We start from the raw sequence: 23,465 nt of genomic DNA, 5'->3' as shown, positions 1-23,465 counted from the left end.
GGCGAGAAATGGATCCTGCGACTGCTCACACATAAAAGTCTGAAATAACCCCACAGAAAAAAAAAGGATGTGGAAAAAAAGTTGTGAATTAAATATATTTTTCCACAACATTTCCTTATAAGTGGCTTGGCCTTATTTAGAGGCACATTATGGGCATATCCATTTTCCAGCTATCTGCTAGAGATTACAGCCTTTAAGCTTTGCACTGTCATCAAAGTTTCCCATAAATTAACTGCGACACAACTGTGAACATTGCCGGGAAACAGCCACAGAAAGCACTTTCGATATTCATCTCTTAAAAGAAACCAAAGGACATCCTGTAAGTACAGGACCACTTCCCTGAAGATCTCCGTCATCATCAAAGCAGGCATCACAGGTGAAGCATGTCACGCCGAGGTCTTAAGAAGCATGAAATGGCTGGCTGGCTGGATCTGAGAGGGAATTTGTAGAATCTCTTTTTAGAAATCCTGACATTCAAGAAAGTGTGGAGGAGGAACAGTGACATTTTTGATGTAGATCTGCCTGTGGGTTTCCGCTTTGCACACGCAGAGATGTGCATGCTGGGTGATGCCATACACAGTCTTGCCAATGATTTTACACTATTCCACTGATCAATAGGTGGCGGTAATGTGCCAGAAACATACACAAGCAAAAAGAGGGAAGAAGCCAGCCAGTAAACAAGGACATAAACAATGCAGGGCTCAAATTTATAAGACAAAAATCAGCTTTATAAATGTTTTCTTGGGAAGAGAAACGTACTCACAACCTTTACAAGACCTCGAGGATGCACACAATGCATTTCTGTGAGAAACACGTGAAACAGAAACGCTGGTTCACAAGAAAATTCCACACTGCACCTTTAAGTTACTGTCTGCAAAAATGGACACAGTAGTGAAATTGCATGCAAGTATGAAATTGAGTTAATGAAACATAAGGTGCAGCTTGTCCTTGCTGCTTGAATCATGGGTGCCCCGAGTAATGCCCCGAGAATAATGAGCCAACAATCAGTATGGTGCTCTTTTATTTACAATGAAGCTGAGTGAAAATACTGTCAACAGCAATTAACGTAGAACTGAAATTAGCTGAAAGCATAAAGTCTATTTGAGAGAGATTGGATTGGGCTTCCAGTGGGTCATCGCAGTTTATTTCACCATCATTTTCTACTCTTAAGAGAGCAAATCGACACAGAAGTCATACGCCAACCAGTCCCAGCTGCAGCCGCCACTCCTGCCACACACGCCGCAACACTCTGCTCACCCTCATCTGAAACTGATGTGTTCATTTATGTGGGTGAATGTCGATCACAAAATTATTCATAATTTCCATTCCCTGGGCAGCATGAACAAATGAGCGCTTCCATCCAAATAATTCAGCAATCGGGGGAAGATACTGAATGCACTTACAACACAGAATTATTCATAGTAGACAGCAGCGCGGAGCAAAATAACTCAGGCCTCATCTACATTATGAGAATGAAGAGCAGTCCCTTGTCAAGGAACATTACACTCATATGACACAGCTGCCTTTATTTCAGCTCCCTGTCAAACAAAGCTACACTGGGTGAGGCACAAAAATGATATCAATCAGACGCTCATTCCCGACAGTGGAAAGTGTACACACAGTGTATCGCCTTGCATATTATATGTGATCCTGGCACAATAAACATCATGATGAAGTCCGACATCAATAAAGTTTATGTAACATAACATGAGTGGTGAGAGAGCTGTGCGTGGAAGATGAATTACAGAAAAGCTATTATGAGCACAGTATCCATCTCTCTCAGCTGACTAACTTCAATTGCGGACCACAGGCCTACTCAGGGTGCACGCGTGCGTGCGTCTGAACTGGGCTATGTCTTGTTGGTGTACGTTTCAGTCCAACAATTTTTGGAGCCAGCTGTTTCGGAGGGATTGAAGTTCTCATAAAGTGAGCACAAATAATGAATTCTTACAGTTTGGGAGAGGCGGCTGTGTGCTTGACCTGATTTGATCAATTAAAATGAACAGATGCTCATTTTCCAGCTGTTTCGTCATTTCAGCACTCTTTGGGCGCCAGTGAGTCTCAAAGCTTGTGACATACGACACGCTCTCAGCAGGTAAGTGCAGTAAACTTCAGCAAACTTGGGCCGTCCTCTGTGCTCGAGCTCTTTTCTTCAGGAGCCACAGTCTGGCTGTCAGATATTATGTCAAACACGCCTTGGAAGGACAAAACAACTCACAATAACACCATGAGGAAAGTCTAAAGTGTGTTTGGCAGAGGTCTAAATGGGACACTGTGAAAAGATGGCCATTAAACAGCACGGGATGGGCAAGACAACCACACTGCTGGATCAGTCCTCACAGTGACAAGATGTGCTGCATGTCGTCTGAGCACATAGACATGGAGCATTTCTCCATCCCCGCCTCCTCCTCAATCTCACTCACAGCAGGTGAGAGTGAAAACAACGGAGCCTCACATAACACAACGGCTGGGTGGCAGCAGTGACCTTACAGCACCGTCAATTCATCCTGTGGATACTTTATTTTTCCCAGAGGAAGTTTTGACTGTCACAGCGTCGACATAGACACACAAATACAACTCAAATCAAAATCTCTAACTCAAATTCTCCCACTGGGCAAATTACGTAATCACTATCAATAAAGGCAACATCTGACATTGAAATCTTCAGATGTCTCATTGTGTCCCAGCAAACCTCACAATGATTCACTTTACTGTAGCGTGAAATGTTCTGCATACTTACATGAAAAAGAAAAAGAAAATGTTACATAAATAAATGTTTTGCATCATATTTTATTTTGTAGGATCTAACAGTGAAGTAAATGTAAAGTAACTTGTAATTATAGTTTCCAGATTAAAGTAGTGGAGGAAAAAGCAGAATATTTCTACTTTAAAAAGTGGTGGGGGAGGAATATAAAGTGTGATGAAATGGAAATCAAGTTAAGTACAGGTGCCTCTAATTTGTATCTGAATAAATGTACATAAATTACTTTCCACCACTGCCCATAGTGACGTATACAAGAACGGATCCACAATAAAAACATAAGATGGAACCAGAAAATCTGCCTTTTCTTGTTTACAAATCAAAATAGTTGTATTTAGAGCTGAACTGCTTCGAGTAATAAAAAACATTATGTCTACTCTGACACGTCACTCACTCGTACTCTCTTGATGTTGACACACAGCCGTGTCCCGTTCTTTGTCCTCTTTGTGCCCTGTTCATCGATAAGAGTGGGTCTGTGTGCAAGTGTGTGCTTGTTTGCGAGAATCAGTTTGTGTTTTCAACCTTGAGAGCGAGAACATATTTGAAAAGTGAGGACATTTTGACCGGTCCTGTCGTTCGGACAGACCTTCAAAGGGCTGTTTGAGGGTTCAGAGATGGTTTTAAGGGTTAGGTTAGAATAAGATTCGGGTCAGGGTTTCGGTAAGGGTTGGGGTTTGGCGTGTCGTTGTGATGGTTGAGGTTAAGGAATGCATTATGCCAGTAAGTGTTCTCATAAGGATAGCAGTACAAGTGTGTGTGTGTGTGTGTGTGCGTGTGTGTGTGTGTGTGTGTGTGTGTGTGTGTGTGTGTGTGTGTCCTGTGGTGGCATGTCAGGTCACACTAGCCCACAGAGGGGAACATTCCTTTCTCTTAAGCAGTCCAGCCCGCTCTGAAGCTCCGAACACACTGACGGTGTCCAGCTGACTGCTGGATGCAGCGCTCCGGCTGCCAAAAGCAAGCTGCTGCATGGTGGCCAAGGCAACGACAGGAAGGCCAACCACAACCATTTCCTACAGTACGACAACACCGTCAACACGATGCCTGCTCCTGAAACTCTCAATGTGTTGTTATTTCTAAGATGTAGATATCAATAATTATGTTTAATATTCATCCATTTTGGGGTAAATCATGTTTTCAGTGGAAAAACATGGAATGGACAAAAACACCGTAGAGTTGCCATTTATTTCTCTCTCTCAGCATGTAATTGTGTCTGCATAAAACAAAGCATGTTTCCTGTACCCCAAAGAAACAAGTCACACCAGCCTCTGAGGTTACTGTAAGCTGGAACAACAAGAACATTGGAGAACAGTCCCAAAATAGATGAACAAGCCAACCTGGTGCCAAAATAAGGATAATAAAAGGTTCCACGCTGTGTTGTGTGCGTGTGTGTGTGTGTGTGTGTGTGTGTGTGTGTGTGTGTGTGTGTGTGTGTGTGGTGGGGGGAGATTCTTTCATAAACAGCTAGTATTATAGGTCTGGAAAGCAGTGGGAGGCTGACTACTTTCTGTGGACTAAACACTGAGCCCACTTGTTGGGAAGAGCTTCACTCAGCACAGGACTCAGCTCTTTCCGACGCTCCATAATTGCAGCTCTCCTGGCTTGCTTTGTGTATTGGAAAGTCAAGGAACAGCGGCACCAGACTCCCAGGGAAACCTGCGAGTACCTCCAATGAGGCGAATGAGAGCTGAAGTTGTCTGGACTGCTGCCCTAAGAATGAGAGCGAGTCACTGAGGCTCACCGATTATAGCCACCACAGCATCCTGTCCAAAACATTGGTAACATTCCCTGAGCTGACGCAGCCTCCAGAGAAACCGATCCAAACAGATGGACACTTCTCACAAAACAACCTCTTCAGTCTTTTCTGTGCAGTTGGTTTCCGGCATATTGTGGTGAATATCTGGATGTTTTGAGGATGTGAGAGCCCAGTTCAACGTCAGCTCTCGTAATAACATCAGGAAGTATGGACTCTGCTGCAGCTTCAATGAAGCTTTCCCTTGCAAATAGTCACAAATTTCCAAATGAATGCCAATGAATGTAATGGAAAATGGTTTGGGTGTAAACACAAAAGGATGTTCAGCAGCAGCACCTACCATAACTCAGTGAAATCACACACAGTTGGAGGAGGTAGACAGCCATAAAGAGCAAACCGATTAGTCAAAAAATCCAGTGATTAGTCAATTTCAGTGGGATTGTATGGTGATGTTATTTTATGATGTTAATTTATGTTGTCTAAATTAATCTTTCCAAGCAAATTGGTATTAAAAACTAATAGTTATTGAGGTTTTTTATCTTGCAAGTGTAAATTGCTAGAAAATTGCCAATAATTGTGGTAATACTCAAAAATACATTGTCAGATACATCAGTAATGAAAATGATGAGTTGCTCTACATTTTCCATAAATTCTATATAAATTAGTATAAAAAAGCCTCAATCATAACACATCACCCTGCCTGAATGTAAGTAACAAAAGGGAGCATAACCAAGCACAACATACAGAAACAGTGTTCAGCGTTCCTCCCAGCAGCCAACACTTATGCATGCTGTATTAATCCCAATCCAACAAACCCCCACAGTTACAAACTGTCTGAATCAGTCAGCATGGCTCCAGTCAGCAAAATCATCACACACAATGAAGAAGATGAGCTCCGTCTTCAATAGCCGGCATCCAGGGATTCAATTTTTCAAACATCTGATGAGGTGGGGGGGGGGGGGGGGACTGCAACTCATTGATGCATAGCTTACATCAGCAATAAATTATTTATGAACAGTGAAACACACACACACACACACACACACACACACACACACACACGATACTGTACACAGAAACGGGATAAATTCCACTTCCTTTGCAACATGGATAGATGACCCAGAAAGAAATCCTGTGTTTGAGAGCTGGTGTCACTTGACTGCCTGAGCTCAAACGAGCCTTTTCAACCTTAAACTTTGAGGACTTCCACAGAAACTGAAGAACACAGGGGCCTGACAAGGCTGGCCCGTCAATAAAACAGATGATATAACATCCTGGAAGAACAAACGCTACTTTTTAGAAAGGATATCAGTTTAAAAAAAAAAGAAAAGAAAAAAAAACTCTACCTCCAGCACATTTAGGAACCATTTCTGCCAAGTTGGCATGTTACCAAAACATTACTGGAAACATTCAAAAACAAATCAGCACCTACTCAGCACGGCGCTGCGAGGAGGAAACAGCCTGCTGCATGATTGGAAGTGCTGAAAAGCTCTGAAAATGAATTTAAGGTGCAACACAAAGCACGAGAGAGAGAGCTGTTTGTTTGTTTGCTCGCTTGATATTCTCACCTGTCACTTTGTGCAAAACAATATTTTGACAAGATTCTCCTTTCAAGGCAAACTAATCATGTGAATAAAAGCAACTGTGTTGACATCTTGAGGTCATTCGGGCTGAGGAAGAAAAGCCTGCAGCTGACAAGAGAGACAAGACATTCCTTACATTCTCAATTGGCAACACTGCAAAGACATAAGTGTACTGGCAGGTACACAAAACGTACTGTGCATGTATTTGTAAGCTGTACAATGTGTACCTCACAGCAACATAACAGTATAATTATCACACATTATCTAAAACGTGCTCCTCAGCAGCACACGGCCCCTCAGACAGAAACCTGTTCCTCCACCCAACCAGTCCTGTGCAGCTAAAGCAACTCTACAGGCGATAACGACACCTGATCTGAAATCTAAATCCAGCATCTCTGCTACACTGCAGCACCACCAAACAGCTCAAAACTGCAGATCTGTTACAACTTAGGACTCCTGTTACACAAGGGAAAAAAAAAAATCACTTGCAGCCATCATTAAAAGAATAGCTCCACCCAGATGCTGCACTCCTCACACCCTGCTGCCTCCATTATGACAGTCACAGGCTTTTAAACGTTCACCTCAGTGTTTTCATTGTACAAAGGCTTATCAGATCAAAGCCCTGACTCTTTTCAAACGGCACCGCGAACAACTGCTCCTCCTCCCAGGTCTGTGTGTGTGTGTGTGTGTGTGTGTGTGTGTGTGTGTGTGTGTGTGTGTGTGTGTGAGCATGTGGACAACCTGAGGAGGGAGGCCTTTTCAGACAGGAGCGTCCGGTCCTCATTATGTGGCCCGTGACATGAGATACAAGTCAAAGGCACAACACAACGGCTTCCACAGACAGATCAGTTACCTGGAACAGAGCGCTGAACACCGGAGCTCGCTTCAGCTGCCAGAAGCTTCACAATTTAAGAGAAGAATAGACCTAAAGTGCTTCATGTGAAATTAATCATTTAACAAGAAACAATGAAGGACAAATGCATTGACCAAAATAAATGTGTGTGAGTTCATTCAGCAGGTCTGGTGGTTTCCAGCAGCAGTAAGACATCCACACCTGGAAGCTGCCCAGTAAAACCACAGTCTTATCTCGTGGCCACTGGAGCAGATGGGTAAGTGCATTGTTTAACAGCCCCGTGAATTGGCTTCCTTCCTCAAAGTGATGTGTTCTTTCCCCCAACAAGATTTATTCTGTTAGTCCAGGGATCAAATTCATGACCTGCTTCTTTAACCTTTGCTTTCTTGAGCACACTCTACACCATCCTAACAGAGGACGTGAACTGAACCAGCAGCTCTTGTTTTGGTCAAACTGTAAACACTTCACCTTGGAATTTAATGGCAATTTCTTAATGTGCTTTTCCAGGCTTTGCCTTTGTTCAATAGATGAATAATAGCGAAATGACAGGAAACAGGGGGAGAGAAGTCTGGGTGGGAAAACAAAGGTCCCTGACCAGAACTGAACCAGGGACACTGCACTTCATTGATATGCATCTGAAGACCAGCAGGACACAGGGACGCCACTTTAAACGGTCCTTAATTTGAAAATATTGTCTTCAGCTGAGACTTAGAATATTTATTACCTCCTGTTGTAAAAGATCTTGAATGTGAGCATTTTGAATAAATTATACTCTAAACACGCTGTTGCGAAACATTTGTCCACACTGATGACGTTTTTAGAGATAAATCTACCAGTTATTGGTTCGGTTTTTCAATTAATGGTTGAGCCAATAAATGTCAAAAAAGCCCGAAGTGACACCTCCAAGTGTGCCGTTTTGTGCCCAAAAGTCCAAAACCCAAAGATATTAAGCCCACAGCGATACAGCACATGACAAAGAGAAATATCAATCCACTATACTTGTTTGCAAGCAAAAGTTTATCACGACATCTCGATCAGTTGAGGACACCTCGCCTGCAGGTTTAAGCATGTGAGCTACACAATAGGCATAAAACATTCAAGAAGTAGACACTTCACCCACAAGAGCTTGTTTCAGCGCTCAAGTGAAGACATTTAAACTCCAGTTTTTGTTGTATTTTGCTAGAAAAATGGAGTAAAGTTACAGCTGACTGCTATTATTCCAGCTATTATTATTATTATTATTAACACATAGGAACAAAACAAAAAGTAGTTCTTTCCATTCATCCTGACATTCTTTAAATACCTCAACCTCCTGTGTGTGCGTGCATGTGCATACACATGAGCGCGCTCATATGTAAAAGCTGAGCGAGGTGCCTGTCCATGTATTTTCATGTCCCCTCGGCACATCTGGCTCTTGTTACAGCCCCTGTGACCTGTGTGTGGTTCTGCTCCATCCCAGCCCCCATCTCTCCTCTGCGGGAGAGCGGAGTAATGACTGAGTGCTGCTGCAGTTCCCAGGACCCCTGGCAACATGGCTGTTCACTCCTTTGCTCGAGGCTGGAGATGGCCTCCTGCTGACCAGTTTGTTATTTTTTTTTTATCTTTGTCTTCAGAATGTGTTTTTTTTTTCCTAAAGGGAGAACGAGTGAAGCCAGTGGCAGCTTGATCTAGTCATCCATCTCATCCTCAGGATATGTCTCCAGAAACACTGATTCATGCACTGCTTTTGTCTTCTCAGGATGTTGGCCTTTACTGCTATCACTGCAGTCACAACACTGGCAGTTCCTCCACTAAACAGCAATTATTGTTTTGACCTCATGCAGTGTTCATTTTGATTTACGACATAATCTAAAAAGATGAACGCATAGGGGGTCGAAGAATGTTATCGGCTGTAATGAAAGTACTGACAAACAGAGCTGAGAGAACAGATCTTGCTTTTGTGAAAAGTGTTTCGGGCTATCAGCATCAGATATTGTTTTACTAACCTTTGGGAGTAAAACAGAATTATCTTAATAGAGAAATTCCACGTCATGTTTTGCACAAACATGTTGCTGTATTACTATTAACGTAATGAAGACTACAAATGTCTGCTGCCTGGAAACGTTGTTTAATAAAATACCTAAAGGAGTGGCCAGCAAATCTCTTTTATCGTAACATCTGGAAGGTTCTGGGACACCAGTTACTCAAAAAAGAAAACATCATAGCATCGCCATCATGCACATAATCACGAGCAGACTGCAGCTTTTTTTCCTCTAAGACCTTCCGTGCATGAAAATAACAAGTTTAAAGGTGGATTACATGAACTGAAGACAACTCTCTGGTTGCCCAGCGTGTTTCGCAGCTGTAAGAAGTGAGTAGGTGGGATTCTTTTTTTGTTCTGTGACTCCATGAAGCTGCCACTGATGGCTGATGACAGACTGACAGTGTGATGACAGAAGTATTGCTCAGTGCTCATTTCCCTCTTCTGCTCTTTTTTTAGTTAAGTTATTACCAAGCATGCTGCTGATGAATCATATTCACACACTCGTCTTATAAAATGTGGCACACATGTCTGTCTGAAGCAGTTGCACCATCTTATTGTTATCTTCAGATTGCGATGCTCTCTGGAGATAATGATCCATTTATGAACTGGATAATGATGAAATGCCACAATCAAGACCAATTCTTCCTAAAAATGGGGTTTTATTTCTGTAAGGCAATTTCCTCTTTTTATTCAATTTGTGTCTTTCTGCCATGTTTGCTGTTGCCATGTTCATATGCACCCAAAAAAAAGGAAAAATAAATGAGTGCAAAAGTTGTATTTTGTGTACATCAACAACTCAGATAATCATATTTTAACTGATTAATAAATTTATTGTCAAACACCATCAGTGGCACTGTTTTCTGGTGCTGACGGTTTATGATTTAATTTCAGATATACTGGCTCCAAAGTCCTTCTCAACATACAAGTCTCTAGCAGAGCTAACGGGATAAATCAATCTCTGCAGTTCATTAACTTCCAAAGAAGAGCAGCTGAGATGAAGTGAGGTCTGGGTCTGCTCAGTGAGAGAGGGGTCACGGAGCGTGGAATAAAGGGAGGCTCTCTCACCGACAGCAACACAAGGACCAAAGTCGCTGCAGAGATGCACCACTCTGCTGCTGATCAACCATACGCAGATGAGAAACGATACATTCCTCTCTGGACGAAAAGCTCAGCCTCTTGATGGTTCCGGACCAAACAAGGGCCTACGTCCAACAGTCCTGACTGTCAACTGTGTTTGTGCCGTTATCATTACTGCACTTCAAAGCAGCACCATCTCTAAAGGGACATGCTATGCTGGCTCGGCACACTCCGTTAGAGCCATCAGCTCTCATTGGCTAAAGTAGGCCAGAGCCACAGTGCACAGAGTGATGCGTTAAAGATTAATGAAGGTATTGCACAAGCAAACCAGCTTAAAACATGCTTAAGCATAATCAAATATTTAGAGGTGGCAATCTATATAGCTGGTGTGTTTGAGCCACATGTTTGACTCAAGGACCCTGGAAAGGCCCTCTGGGTATAGTAACATATCATGGATGAATAGAGACAGCCATGCTGATTCAATAGCTGGTTTCCATCCAAGTTTGGGTGAGATGTACACATACACATGCAAGATATATGACATCATATATGATTAAAAAGTGCCATTGGAGAGGGCGGAATGAGCAAAAGATGCTTTCAGGCTCACTCTGGATGTTTGCTGCTGTGAATAAAGGAAGAGTTTAAAGTATAAAAATAAAAAGGCATTCATCATATTCATAGTGATTAAGTGATGTTTGATCCAAAGGCTGACTTTAAATTATTTGTTTCTGTTCATCACATCTCCCAGATATATTAAACGGGCTGTGCTTTCCTCATTTATGGCTTCCTTTGTGTTTACATTAGAGTATCATAAAGCACGTCTTTTTTCACCTCCAGGGCATAAAACTTTGCAAATATTAGCTGACATAAATGAGCAATAACCTGCTCAATATTAATTAATTCCTGAAAGGCTATTTCCATTTTTCATGTGGGCGTGTTTACTGACGCGGCTGCGTTTTCGTCTGGGAAGCCTGATTAGTCATCTCAATGTAGCTGCTGGAAAAAACACAGCCACAGCTTTTGTGACATTTCAAAAGTTCATTTTGCAATTTGCTACTAGCAAAGAGGCATGGATTTAATCCCAAAGGGGTTTCATGGAGGTGTTAACGCATCTTGCTTCTGGCAGACGACTTGCAAGTGTGTGGTGGCAATGCAGCACATTAAAAAGAGGAAGTACCTGTGTGGGACTGTACAAAGGCAGGCAGCTTCTTCTCCTGTCATCTCCAGACCAATCATATCATCGCTGAAGATTTTCCAGCAAACCCACCCCAACACACACACACACACACACACACACACACACACACACATCCCCACAGTTAATTGCTTCACCTCTCTTGAGTCCAATTATGGACTCCATACCTTCAGCCTGTCATTTATGCTGTTTTCCAATTCACAATGCTTGTACCTTGCAATGAAGCGTCAATTGAGCGATGGGTCAGAAATAATTTAGCCCTTATCAGGCAACGCAGAACCAACAGTTTAGCACCGCCCTGAAATTGAGGTGTTGCAGTTTACACAATCATATCTCCACAGACATCTGACTGTGACAATGGCAGGGTGAGTTGTTGCAGGTGAGATACATTTCATAACAAAGTGGAGAGAATGGAGATGAGACAACCTGTGCTTGTACAATATGCATGATGCATGATGTGACTACTTCCAGGTCCACCACTTCTAAAACAAGCCAGTCACACTCACAAATCACAATATTCAGCTCATCAAATACCATAAATTGAACTGTTCAGTGCTGACAACATAGGCTAATAAAGGAAAAAACCTAGAAAATCTACTCATGCCCATAGGGCGTCACTTCTGTTATGATGTTACGACAAATACTGTGCAAAGCATGAGAAACAGAAATGACAGGAGACTTCAGAGAGAGAAGAAAAACTCAGCATAAGTCAATCAATCACAGTACTCCTGCTTCACAGTAAATATTGGATATTTTAACAATGTAATATAGCTTACATGTATCTCTTTGTGGACTTACTGGCTGTGGCAGCTCAGTGAAATGAATGATGAATCTGTCTCCTTGATGTTCAAATTACTGAAATATCAAGAGAAAAATTCTGAATTTCCTTGTGTGCTAATATGGTCTAAAAAGCAGCAAAGACAGCATGTTAATGATGCCACATTGTGTCAATATTAAGGCATTATGCAAAAGATACTGTCATGGCTGAAACCGTGAGGCTGTTTGGGGAGTTTTCATTTAAATGAGCCTGTAAAAACACAAGGAAAAACCAACCAAATGTGGAAGGAAGAGATTAGAAGTTCATTCTGCCATCATATCTTTGAACTTTTTAGAAAACTGTGGGCTAGATAAAAGTTGAACACAGAAACTGCCGTTAAGTGCAGCGCTGTGTCCTGAGTTACAGATAGGAGAGTGTCATTTCATGTACTTCGTCAGAACTACAGATAATATCCTCTTCATAAAAGGGGTCTGACCACTTCAGAGAGGAGGGAAGAAATCAGCACATTAGATAGAAGAAATAGGCCAAGATGGTGCCATGGAGTACAGTGAGGGCACAGTGTGCCAAACAATCCTCCCTCACATGCGATGAAGGCAGCCAATCTCCAAATAGAGCAGCCGTACAAACACGGCGGTTTCATCTGCGACCAGCAACAGAAACCACTGCTCACAAGAAGGGAAGTGGAAGGCTTCTTAGAAACATTCTACTTTGAAGTGAGTGTAGGAATAGATGAGTTATTCATTTAGCACCTTTCTTCTTCCACTTCCGGTTGCAATAATCAAAGACAGTTTCTGAGGAAACTAAGAGATCTACATGCATCTTCCAAGCATAGCATCCTGTAAATTTTGCATCTTTTTTGTGAATAAACAGCAACAACCTGTTTCATATTCCAGGTGGAGGAAGCAGGAAACGAACAGACAGGTACAGGTAGATATACCTTTATTGTGTGACAAAGGGGGTAATGTACTGTAACAGGCTATTTTTAAACAGCAAATTATAATGTACAAAGGCAGTAAATTGCTTAGCACAGGGTAGAGCCAGAAAGTTGTCGTGCAGCATTGCAAAGAACAAGTTAAACATTGAGACTGCGAGCCTGCGTCACTGTTAAGCGAACTTCCATGAGCTGCATAGAAGATGGAGGAGATGGTGAGAGCCTGAGGCCACAGACAGAAAGACACAATGTTTCAAAACACAAGTGACCTAAAAAATATAAAAAGAAACCCATCAAGCAGTCTCAACAGCAGTCGAGCTTAACAGATCAAATAAAAAAAAAGGGTGCTTTTGTTGTAGCTGTGACCACAACTGATGCATTTTTAAATGAAGCCTTTGATCATGTGGCCATTCGATCCCATTCACAGATTACACTTTGACGATTCTTAATGTTTATTTAACGTGTGTAAGCCCTCCTTATCAAATCACTTCTTAATACCAACAGCAATCGCTCTAATCCCATTTCACTAGATATCTAAATACCAGTGTAATGGAGGTGCAATTGAAGCAGATATAGCACAGAAAAAACGTAAGTTCGCCTTGAAAAACTGCAGTGCTGATGATCAAGTCTGATGATGTGGGCAAGAAAAGGTCTTTAAAATGTAAAATAACCATCCAGAGATGCAAGTTGGCAGTTAATACCCATTTACCACTGTGTGAGTCAGCCATTTCTTAATTTTATTACTTTAACTTAGTTTTAATTATTCCCCTTGTTCTAAAAGGGCCCTATAATCTAGACGTGGAGTCAAAGTGAGAGGTATAATCCATTTGCACACCACTTGGTCACAGCAACCTTTTACTTTTAAAACAGATAGTCCGCTTCATCCCCGTTAGATTAATATTGATATTCCTTACTGGCATCATCTATTGCATCTCCTTTAACAATGATGGGGAGAAGAGGAAAAAAAAGGGAGGAAGTTTAAAGCCATATGACAACTGAGAGATAGTGTTAAGAAGCAATGTAACTCAACTGAGGCAGTTGGTGCACTTAAGAGTGCATCAAGGTTTTACATGATTTGCTGCTGTCAGACAACATCGCCTTAAGTTTGCTCACTGACAAACGACCAACCCCACCATCACACCGACTAGCTCGCCTTGATTGATAAGCAGTGACAGAAAGAGGAATGGACTTCATGTCACTTTTGGCCTCCAACAGACCAAACCAGCAGCATCAACAAAGACAGACAGATGCATCACGTCAGCCAAACCTCCGTGTTTCTAATCTTAAAAACATGGATCAACAGCCGAAATGAACTCGCAAATCCTTTTCACATCAGAAGGAATCTGTATGAACAGTCAAAAACTTTCAATGGGCACCATTTCAGCTCCTGTTAGGCAGAAGAATAAGGAGAAACCACACTAAAGGGTTGAAAATAACTAAGCAAAAAAACAAAAGAATCCTGAGGGCCGACCAGAGCTGCACTGAGAAAACTGAAAACAACAGGCAGCCGCAGATAACAGCACCCGAAGGACAACTGTTTGCATGATGTGGCACAGCGTTCAGACCACAGGGGTCACAAGTTATCTTAATATATTCAGTGATGAACTCAGGACACTTGATTTTTTTTTTTTTTTTTTTTTTCTTATCCAGCCTTCAGTAACAAGTGATATCAACAAAAACAAAAAAGACACTTCCCATCAAAAACACTGTAAAAGATAAGAGTAATTTCATTTGATAATATGAGTATTTAAGGTGATAACTGAAGGGTTTATTTAAACTACTAGTATTTTGACAAGGGCTGAAACAATAAGACGGCTGGTCAGACAAAAAAGGTGTTCTCTTGGGAACTGTTGCAGGCATCTACCATCATTTTCTGACGTTGGATAAACCAAACAGCAAACAGCAGATTAACAGATAATAATAATCATTAGCGAGGGCCTTCATTTTGACAAGCAGATGAAGACACATATTACAGAGCAGTAAAACAAATTCTGCAGTTTAAAGCATTAAAGGAGGTAAAGAGTTATTTCATCAACAAAACAAAATCATCTCAACTGCAAGGTGCAAAGTATACTGTAACAAGCACGTTTTAAGCTGTGTTTTTCGTAATTATTGTGTTCGTTAAAATGTGCTTACATGCAGAGACTTTCATGACTACACGCTCCATGTGTCATGACGGAGGAACGTACAGTAATTAGAGTACACGGTGTATGGATGCCATAGTGTGAGGAGAATAAAAGCAACCATCATCAGAGCTGTAAAACCTGCCCAGCTGCAGTCTTTGATCCTCCCCTCAAGCTCTCCTGCCTAATTCCAACACCTGCACACAGCAGCAGAGTTACATGCACAGCCACACACTCACCATGCCTGGCCACACATAGCTCACAAAGCAACCCTCATCCCCCCCCCATCAGCTGTATGCACAAAAAAGAAAAGGCTTAAGAGATGTGTTTGTTAACAGCACTGAAGTAACAGCTTCATTTTAATCAATGTGACGTACTGGAATGCAGTCTGGGCAGTCATCACTTGTAGTTATACCTCACCTTTCAAAGTTAATGAACAGAGCCGATGCATAAATAACACACAGAGTGCTGAACAGATGCGAGCGTTCCGTGTCGTTCACTCTGACGTTCATCATGGGCCATGTCATGTTGTCAGTTGTCAGACAGGACGCCTCCTGAAGCCAGTGTCTAAAGCAGTCAACACAATTGTCGTCGCTAGCAATGATGATTTTCAGTATCGGTTAGTCTGTTGATTATTTTGTCAAAATCATCAATGCAGCATTTGGTAGATACAACGTCAGAAAACAGCAAAATGGCCATCATACCTTCCCAAAGTGAAATCTTTTTTTTCTTTTGTGCGACCAGCAGCCCAAAAGCAGACACACAAAACATCACATCTGACAGGCTAGAATTCATTCTTCATCACTGGATGCCTTAGCAGCATAAAACTGATTCTATGGTTATTTCAACACAACACAACACATACACGGTCAGGTCGAGCTTTTTTTTTTTTTGGCTTCATCTTCTTGGGGATGTGGCGGATCACAACTGGGTTATCTCAACACGCTTTTTCTCTGCACAAAAACGTGTGATCAGGGATCTAACTTATGAAGCAGGTTTAACACGAACACCGGCAGCGTTCGTTCGTTTCATATTTGACAGAGCTCAGCGCTTGATTCAGCATTTATCCAGCTAATTTTACTAAGCCTGCTCCATTAGACAGGGCCCTGCTCATTCTCCCATTTTTAACAGTGGTAGCTTGGCAAGACTTGCCTGTCAAGACTAGCTTGTCAAGCTACCTCTGGTCAGACACAAAAGTCCATTTACCCCCCCTCAAAATATCACAAAATTGTTGTAAGCAACTTGCTGGGATTGGCCAAACCACACAGCTCCTCCTCTCCAGTTTTGTAAGAACATGGGTGTAATTGCTTTGTCTGGATTCCTTGCTGTCCACAGGCAATACATAGTTTAAGGATTTCAGTGAGTAGGATTACTCATTAGCCTCCACTCAGTGATTCAGAGCACAAATAACATTCCTGGTCATGACCAGTAAGACCATATGGTGCAAAACAGCACACGGTACCCTGGAAAAGTGGTGAGACTATGAAGTGAAGCATCTGCATGACGAGCCGCTTGTTGTTCAACTATTAGTGCAACTGCACATTAAGAATAAAAACTCTCCTCACATTCATACATTACACACTGCACATACATTTTCATGCTTCATTCAGTGTAGTGGCACACCTACTATAATTAAAGGTCTAAAGGTATGTTGTGCAAGCTGCAAATTACAGCGCGACGGTTGAAATGCGTTTCCTAAAATGTTGCTTAATGTCAGCAATTATGTTTGAAGTAGTTGATCTCTGGTCATCGTTGAGTACAACATCAGCTTGTGCTCAGTTTTCCTATCTATCTGAAAACATCAGGTCAACGAGGCAAACACATTTAAAGAGTTTGTGGTTGAAAGGAGAAAGGTTATGCACAAAGTATGTACATCAAACACCAAAAATGATATTCATTCCCTAAAATGTGCTGTAAAAAGCCCAAAAGCACTTACTAGTACTGAAAATCCCTGCTCCGCTCCTAAGAGAATAAATGACCACTTAGCACAATACGATTTGGGTTATGAATAGTACCCAAGATGAACAATACTACATATAGCTAACAAAGACAAAAAACGGTCCTTCTGAAGACTAAACCTATTCAAAAACATTGTAGATTTTTTTTTTTTTTTTTTTAGGAGAGGATGTGGCGATGTAAAGGATAACTTAGCTAATTAGTTTGCACTGAGGCCAAACAGGAAGTCATAAAAGAGGAAGACGTCACTGAAGCACACAGGAAATGTTTATCCGTTCCTTGCCCACCTACTGTGTCTGCAAAGCTATGGGCGCAATAAGATCTAAATTATTTAAACTTCGCTCAAGATGGAAGAGGTAACTGGCTAACAACTTATTCTACATTAATAATCCAGCTACAGATTTACAGTATTTTTGCTTTCTGCCCTGACTCCACACAAAGTCATCCAGGTTTTAGTGCACACCCACAGCTCAGTGAAGTTCACCTCGCTCTTCCAAAGTTAACTCTTAAACTCTCCCTCTCTCTCTACAGTTTAGCACCCATGGCCATTTCACAGACATCCAGCACTTTTACCCATTGATTTTCAGCTTTTTCGCACAAACATCAAGAGAGCAAATTGTTTTATTGACAGCCGTCCATTCTCATGAGAGGATTGTTCTTCTCTCTAGAAATGAGGACATAGCTCTCATCATGCTGTATGTATGGTTCAGTGTTTGCTCGACTATTTACTCAATTGCTTAACATCTTCAGATGTGTTCAGGGTGGGAAAAAAATCTTTTGTTGTACTATGTATGTGTGATCAGTGTACGAAAGCATCCTGCTTCTTGCTGCACCACTGCCAAGTAACACTGTATATGCAACTGAATGAGCTGTCAAAGACCTTCTTATGACAATGAAGCACTGACAAGGTCTTCAGCAGTTGGTGTCCACATCACACACTACACTCACACAACTGGCTGTATATTGGTTTTCTAACAGACTAATCAGAGAAATAATATTTGTAATTATTGTAATATGATTCTTGTGTTTTATTCTTGGATGGAAAAAGTGGAGACAACAGAGAAGGTATATACCTTCTGCATTATCTCTGACAACGAGGCCAACAGGAAACCCCAATATAATGAACTTGAAGAACCACAACTACCTCATAATAGTCATAAATTTGCATATACAGATATAAATAGAATACCTCAGAAATTGGCACCTCAGATATTAGACACACTGCAAGGGCACACTGTAAAATAGCAGCAAGCTCACCTCCTCTTCTGCAGCCTCTCAGCAGGCTGAAGAGTTCTATTTTGCATAGTCAAAATGTGGTTGTGTTTTGTGCAAATTCAGGGGGAAACAAAGCTTATGACTTACATGTCCATAGTTGATGAACCCATGTTTGCTGGCAATTTGATCGGCTTCCTCCTGGCCTCCAGGTATGTGGACAGCCCATGTGTTTGTGTAGACCTTCTGACACAGTACTGGCTCCAACCCAGACACCAGCAAGACCAACAGAGGCCCAAGCAGCACCTCCAGGAGCCTGAGCCTGCAGCCTACAGAGGGAGATGGAGGGCCTGAAGCCATGGAGTTCTCCTAGTGCAGCACAGTCTCTGAGCACAGCGCCTCTCCGACAGGCCGGGGCTGCCCACGGCACATGCAGGTGCACAGAGAGAGACAAAGAAGGGGACAGTTGCAGCTCACCTGGCAGGAAACAAGAGGAAAGAAGAAAACAAAGTGAGTTTATACTGTATATACACAAAGTATTGAAATCCTCATGGTTATTCCACCGCTGAATGTTCCTTATGATCCACATGGAAACTGTTCACATGAGGCCAAACAAAGAACACTTGGTCCAAATTTGAGGTTTTGTTCTTCTCTTTGCAGTTGCTCCAATGTTTAGTGGAGTACGGGACAGAAACAGGAACGGAGGAATGTGAAAGTTTTCAGATGTACTGTAACCGAGCACAGGAGTGTTGAAAAGGAGACAAAACATATTAAATAATAAATTAATCTGTTTTGTCCACGAGGAAGAACAGCACTTTGGACCAGGCGTAGCACAGCCCAGCTAAGTACAGGCGTTTGATACTCCCACAGGAAGCAGCAAGCAGGACGTCAAGGCCAGACCTGAAGTTGCGGTCAGACACACAGCAGCAAAATTTGGCGTTTACACTCCCATGGGAGGATATGGTGGATTGCAAAAGGAAAATGCTTAGGTATACAGGGCTGGCAGCAGAGGTGGAGAAGTGTGGTTGGAAAGCTAGACTACGCCCTGGATGCTGCAGGATCACAGCAAAGCCTCACCACGAGGTGAAGCAGCCAGTCGAGGGTGGGGTTTGAATGCCTGAGGCAGCCGCTGAATGGCTGCAGCCAAGGAGAGAACATGCACACTTAAAGTGTCAGAGGAAAATGTTTGACTGCAGCATACATTCACGAGATAACGATCTCGGTGCGGGTATTTCTTTGTAGTATGCTGACTGATAAGTTATCACCGAGCTATAGGAAAACACAAACATCTAAAACACAATCTTAAAAATAAGACAAAGTAATATATCATGATGCACAGCTACAGTAGCCACAGTGAGCAGAGACACTCGGCTCACGGTGTCACTGTTTGCTGATACAATTTGCCTCTAAACTGCTGTTTTCCAGCCAGAAGTGTCAGCTGTGCCCTTAGTCTCTAGAGATTATTCTCCAAAGTGCTAACACTATTGTACCTCTGAGTCGGCCGGACTGCACTGAATACAGTGCTCCTATTCTCTACTGTTCCTACTGTATTCAGTCACATGTGTGCTGAAGAGTCAGGTCTATTGTGGGACAGGCTTTCTCATCTTTTTGCAGGTGTTACAAACTTCTTTCTTCACCTCCTCTCCTTCATTAGTCATCCAACGAACAAAATACTCAGATTTAGCTCACTGTGCCAACACGCCACACTGCAAACAAACAAAAAAGCTCTTCCCTGGACATTCTGTTGTGAAGCAAGAATGATGTGTTCAGAGGTGGCTGGGACATTCCGCCATGCTCTCCAACAGTCATCTAATATACATTATGCATGTGTAATGTATAATTGAATATATTGAGTATTTTGACTCTGTTTTGTTTATCTGCACTATCAGAAATGACAAGGCAAATTAGACACGATACCAAAGTGCTAGTTGCCAGCAAAACAGCTGTGTCCTGGGCTCTGTCTGACCAGCTACATCTATAATCAAAGGAAATTGGGGCAATGGTTACACTGATTTCTGGAAAGACTTTTAGGTACAGATCATTTGCGCAACTTGCTGCCAGCTGGTGTCTATCCATTGCTAAGTAGTCCTCAACCAACCCTGCTTAAAGCATCCTGTCTGAGTTTCATCAAGATCAACAACCTCAGGGTATTGTAACGCCTGTTTCCTTATCTCGTATATCAAATTTGCCTATACAGTCAGTGGCCACTTTATTAGGTACACCTCTACAATGCAATGCATTCCAGTAGAACAGCCCTGCCATAACATCTCTCTTTACAAAGCTCACAAAGTTCAGTTGTGGGTGGCTTTGTTGGAAAGGAATAAATTAAATTAGATATTTCTTTTTGAGGACACAGCAGGTGTTTTAAAAGCGCACCAAATCTATTCACTTAGATGGCGACACATACAATGAAAACTTGAGGTTCAGCTGTATACATTTACCTAAAGGCCACGGGGAACCTGTTCAACAGGTTTAATGTTCACATGTAACATGTACAAGGATATTTGTTTCATTTATTTACATACTTACGGATATTTGTCCTATATGTGCAACGCCAGATACGTGTTTTGTTTGATGGAGTCGAGTTACTCTTCTGTGTTTTTGTATACTATATTTGCTTTCAAATAACGACATTTTTTTTTACACTGAGCTTTGATAAAATGCTCACTGAATCGAGCATCCTGGAAAAGCAAAGTTTCAGTCATAGATCTTCGTCTGGCATTCATTCATTTGATATTAATGCCCTTAGCAGAAGAATTGCTCTTGCTACTGTAAAAAATCCTTTTGATAGATAATGTTCCCGTCTGGCTGATTACTCAGAAGTTTGAGGAGCTGTCTGGAAAAGTCACTTTCTCTTTTGCATGCATTGTAAAAATAAATACAGCTATGTAGATCCCCTCTAATTTGAATTAAAGCCATGTATCATTTATTATGCTGTTATTATATTTCACTCAGCTGTATACTGACACTACAGACAACCCTACAATGTTAATATTATAAAAGAAGCTGTTTCAGTAGCATTCAAATCAATATTTAAATAAATCCCCTGTAATTACCTGATGCATGTGTGGAACTGATAGAAAAGTTAAGTAGCGCACAGTGAAAAAACAGCATTTAAAACTGCTGGTAAGACTTGATCACCAATGCACTGTAAGCGATGAGTCAATGCCTGAAGGGTTAAGACAGACTTGGTTCAGTGTGCTGTGAAGCTACAGGTGACTGTATCAGCGGAGATCAGCCATCTTACAGTTCGGCCTGGCTGTGAGTTGGTGCAACAAGCTGCTAATCCATGCCAGGCTTTTCAAGAGTAGATTTTATAAATAAATTCCTGCATAACTGCTGACTTCGCAACAGAGACAACTATATATAAAACAAGCTCTGTGTCTATTAAACCACACAGAACAAATCAGGTGTCTCTCAAAGTAGAGCGCTTGTACAATGTGCCAACCTTCAGTAACACCCAGATCCTCAAGCTGCCTTTTTAATTCTTCCTTCCTGCTCAGTTAAGCCTATTTTATAAACACAGAAAAATCAGCCTAATTAGGTAGCAAGGATCCACACCCAACATTAACTGCATGTTTACTTTTTGTATCTCAGTTCCTACTGAAACTGAAGACAAACACAAAATGCTTCCTGTCAGAATTTGGTTCTGAAAGGCTCAAAAGGCTATTTCAGCCAAAGCATTTAGCGGATTTAATTTAATCCAAATTCTAAAATACTGCATACAGAGAAAATGAGCCAGCAGCATAGACAGGGAAACAAGAGATCTAGCCGTATAACTCACTCAATTCAGTCCTTCGTCCTTTGATGCAACAAGTCCACAGTGCGTGAACCTTTCCAAACCTCTGTTTGATTTCCAGACACACACTGACTTTAACTGCAGACGCCTGTGACCTCATTTGATCGCCAACCACTAACTTTCTTTAACGTCAGCGTGAAAACCACACGCCATGACATAACAACTGCCCAACTACTTCGCCAGAGACAAAGGAGAAGCCAAGCGTGGTGTTGTGAGCGGTCTCGAGTGGTACCACAGTCAATGATACCATATGTCACACTGTGATAATAGAGGTTATAACAGGGAAAAAAAAAACAAACAATGATACCAAATTATAATTAGCCAAGTATCATTAAACCCAAAGGATAAAAGCGGCCTCATTACCGACCTCATCGGGACTTTTTAAAAAGGAAACAGTTTACACCTCAGCAGTTTATTATTTACATTCTAATTAGATAAAAATGATCTTTAACACTTTCAGCCCGTATGACCCTTATCTCACACTCAAATATCCTGTTGTTACTGCCAGCTCTCACACAATGACACACATGAAACTAATGTCTCGCTCAGATTTCCCACAGACGAAATAACAAGCTGTGTGTATGCCAATAAAATACTGATAGCTGTTTTCCCCCATAAGTGTGAGTACAGCAAATCACTGAAGTGTACAAGAGCAAACACCTCAGCAAGCCTTTATTTCACTACATATGATCTTTAGAGTAATTACCAGCAGTAATCCAAAATTCACACCATTATTATCACAAAGACTGTGTATAAACTTTTTGATTGTTTTGGTTCCCCAGTTAAATTTTACATGTTTGCCTTGTTTACTCTCACATAAGGCTGCAGTGTTATCTGAATCTGAATCTGCATCTGAATAAATAACGTGCGAGCCTGCATCATGGCAGGCACGGGCACTTTCTCCTCTGCAAGCAACATGTTGTCTGGTTATACGCTAACAGTGCACATGTTTAAAACACAGTGCGTGAACTGGAATTACAAAAGAGCTTGTTTCAGATGTTGTAATGTTTTCAAAAAAAAAGACAGCGATCATATAAGATTCAGGCAAACAGGAGCACAAACATAGCTGCATTTTCTTATTTGCTGAATTCCCCGTGCACGTCGAAGAAAGCATCAAAGCTTTCACTATGAGCCGAATACCACACACAAAGCAGGAGTCATACATTTTTTACGTTTCTAGCTTGATAGAGACTGCGCGGAATTACAATGAGTAATTAATTCAAATACGTTGTAAAAATCAGTGGCACTGTGAGAGCTTTGGGAACACTGCTGGAAGTCTACAGGTGCTCAAAGGGAAGCGAGAAAAAAACCCAAAATGATGGAAATAAACGTACAACTCTGGAGAGTAAGAGCTGTATAAATCCATATCTTTGAACAACTGTGAGTGTAAAAGCCTTCCTTCAGGATGTTGAGAAGTAGAAAAA

The 23,465-nt window shown here is 41.6% G+C and overlaps 1 protein-coding gene across 3 annotated transcripts in view; it reads right to left on the bottom strand.

Annotated features, from left to right (window-relative positions):
* Positions 1-23,465, bottom strand: part of furina (furin (paired basic amino acid cleaving enzyme) a) — a 77,082-nt gene that overhangs the window by 51,702 nt on the left and 1,915 nt on the right. For 2 of the 3 annotated variants that reach the window (XM_070983644.1, XM_070983731.1), the window contains exon 2: positions 18,393-18,719. In XM_070983644.1, coding sequence (XP_070839745.1) covers positions 18,393-18,602 — 210 coding nt within the window. In that variant the 5' untranslated portion in view covers positions 18,603-18,719. Of the gene's footprint in view, positions 1-18,392; positions 18,720-22,026; positions 22,065-23,465 lie in introns of those variants that run through there. The other variant, XM_070983811.1, reaches the window with a different exon arrangement.

This window comes from Chaetodon trifascialis, chromosome 1 (assembly GCF_039877785.1).
Source record: "Chaetodon trifascialis isolate fChaTrf1 chromosome 1, fChaTrf1.hap1, whole genome shotgun sequence".
In the NCBI taxonomy this organism is placed as follows: Eukaryota; Metazoa; Chordata; class Actinopteri; order Chaetodontiformes; family Chaetodontidae; genus Chaetodon; species Chaetodon trifascialis.
This window is presented reverse-complemented; position numbering and strand designations above follow the sequence as displayed.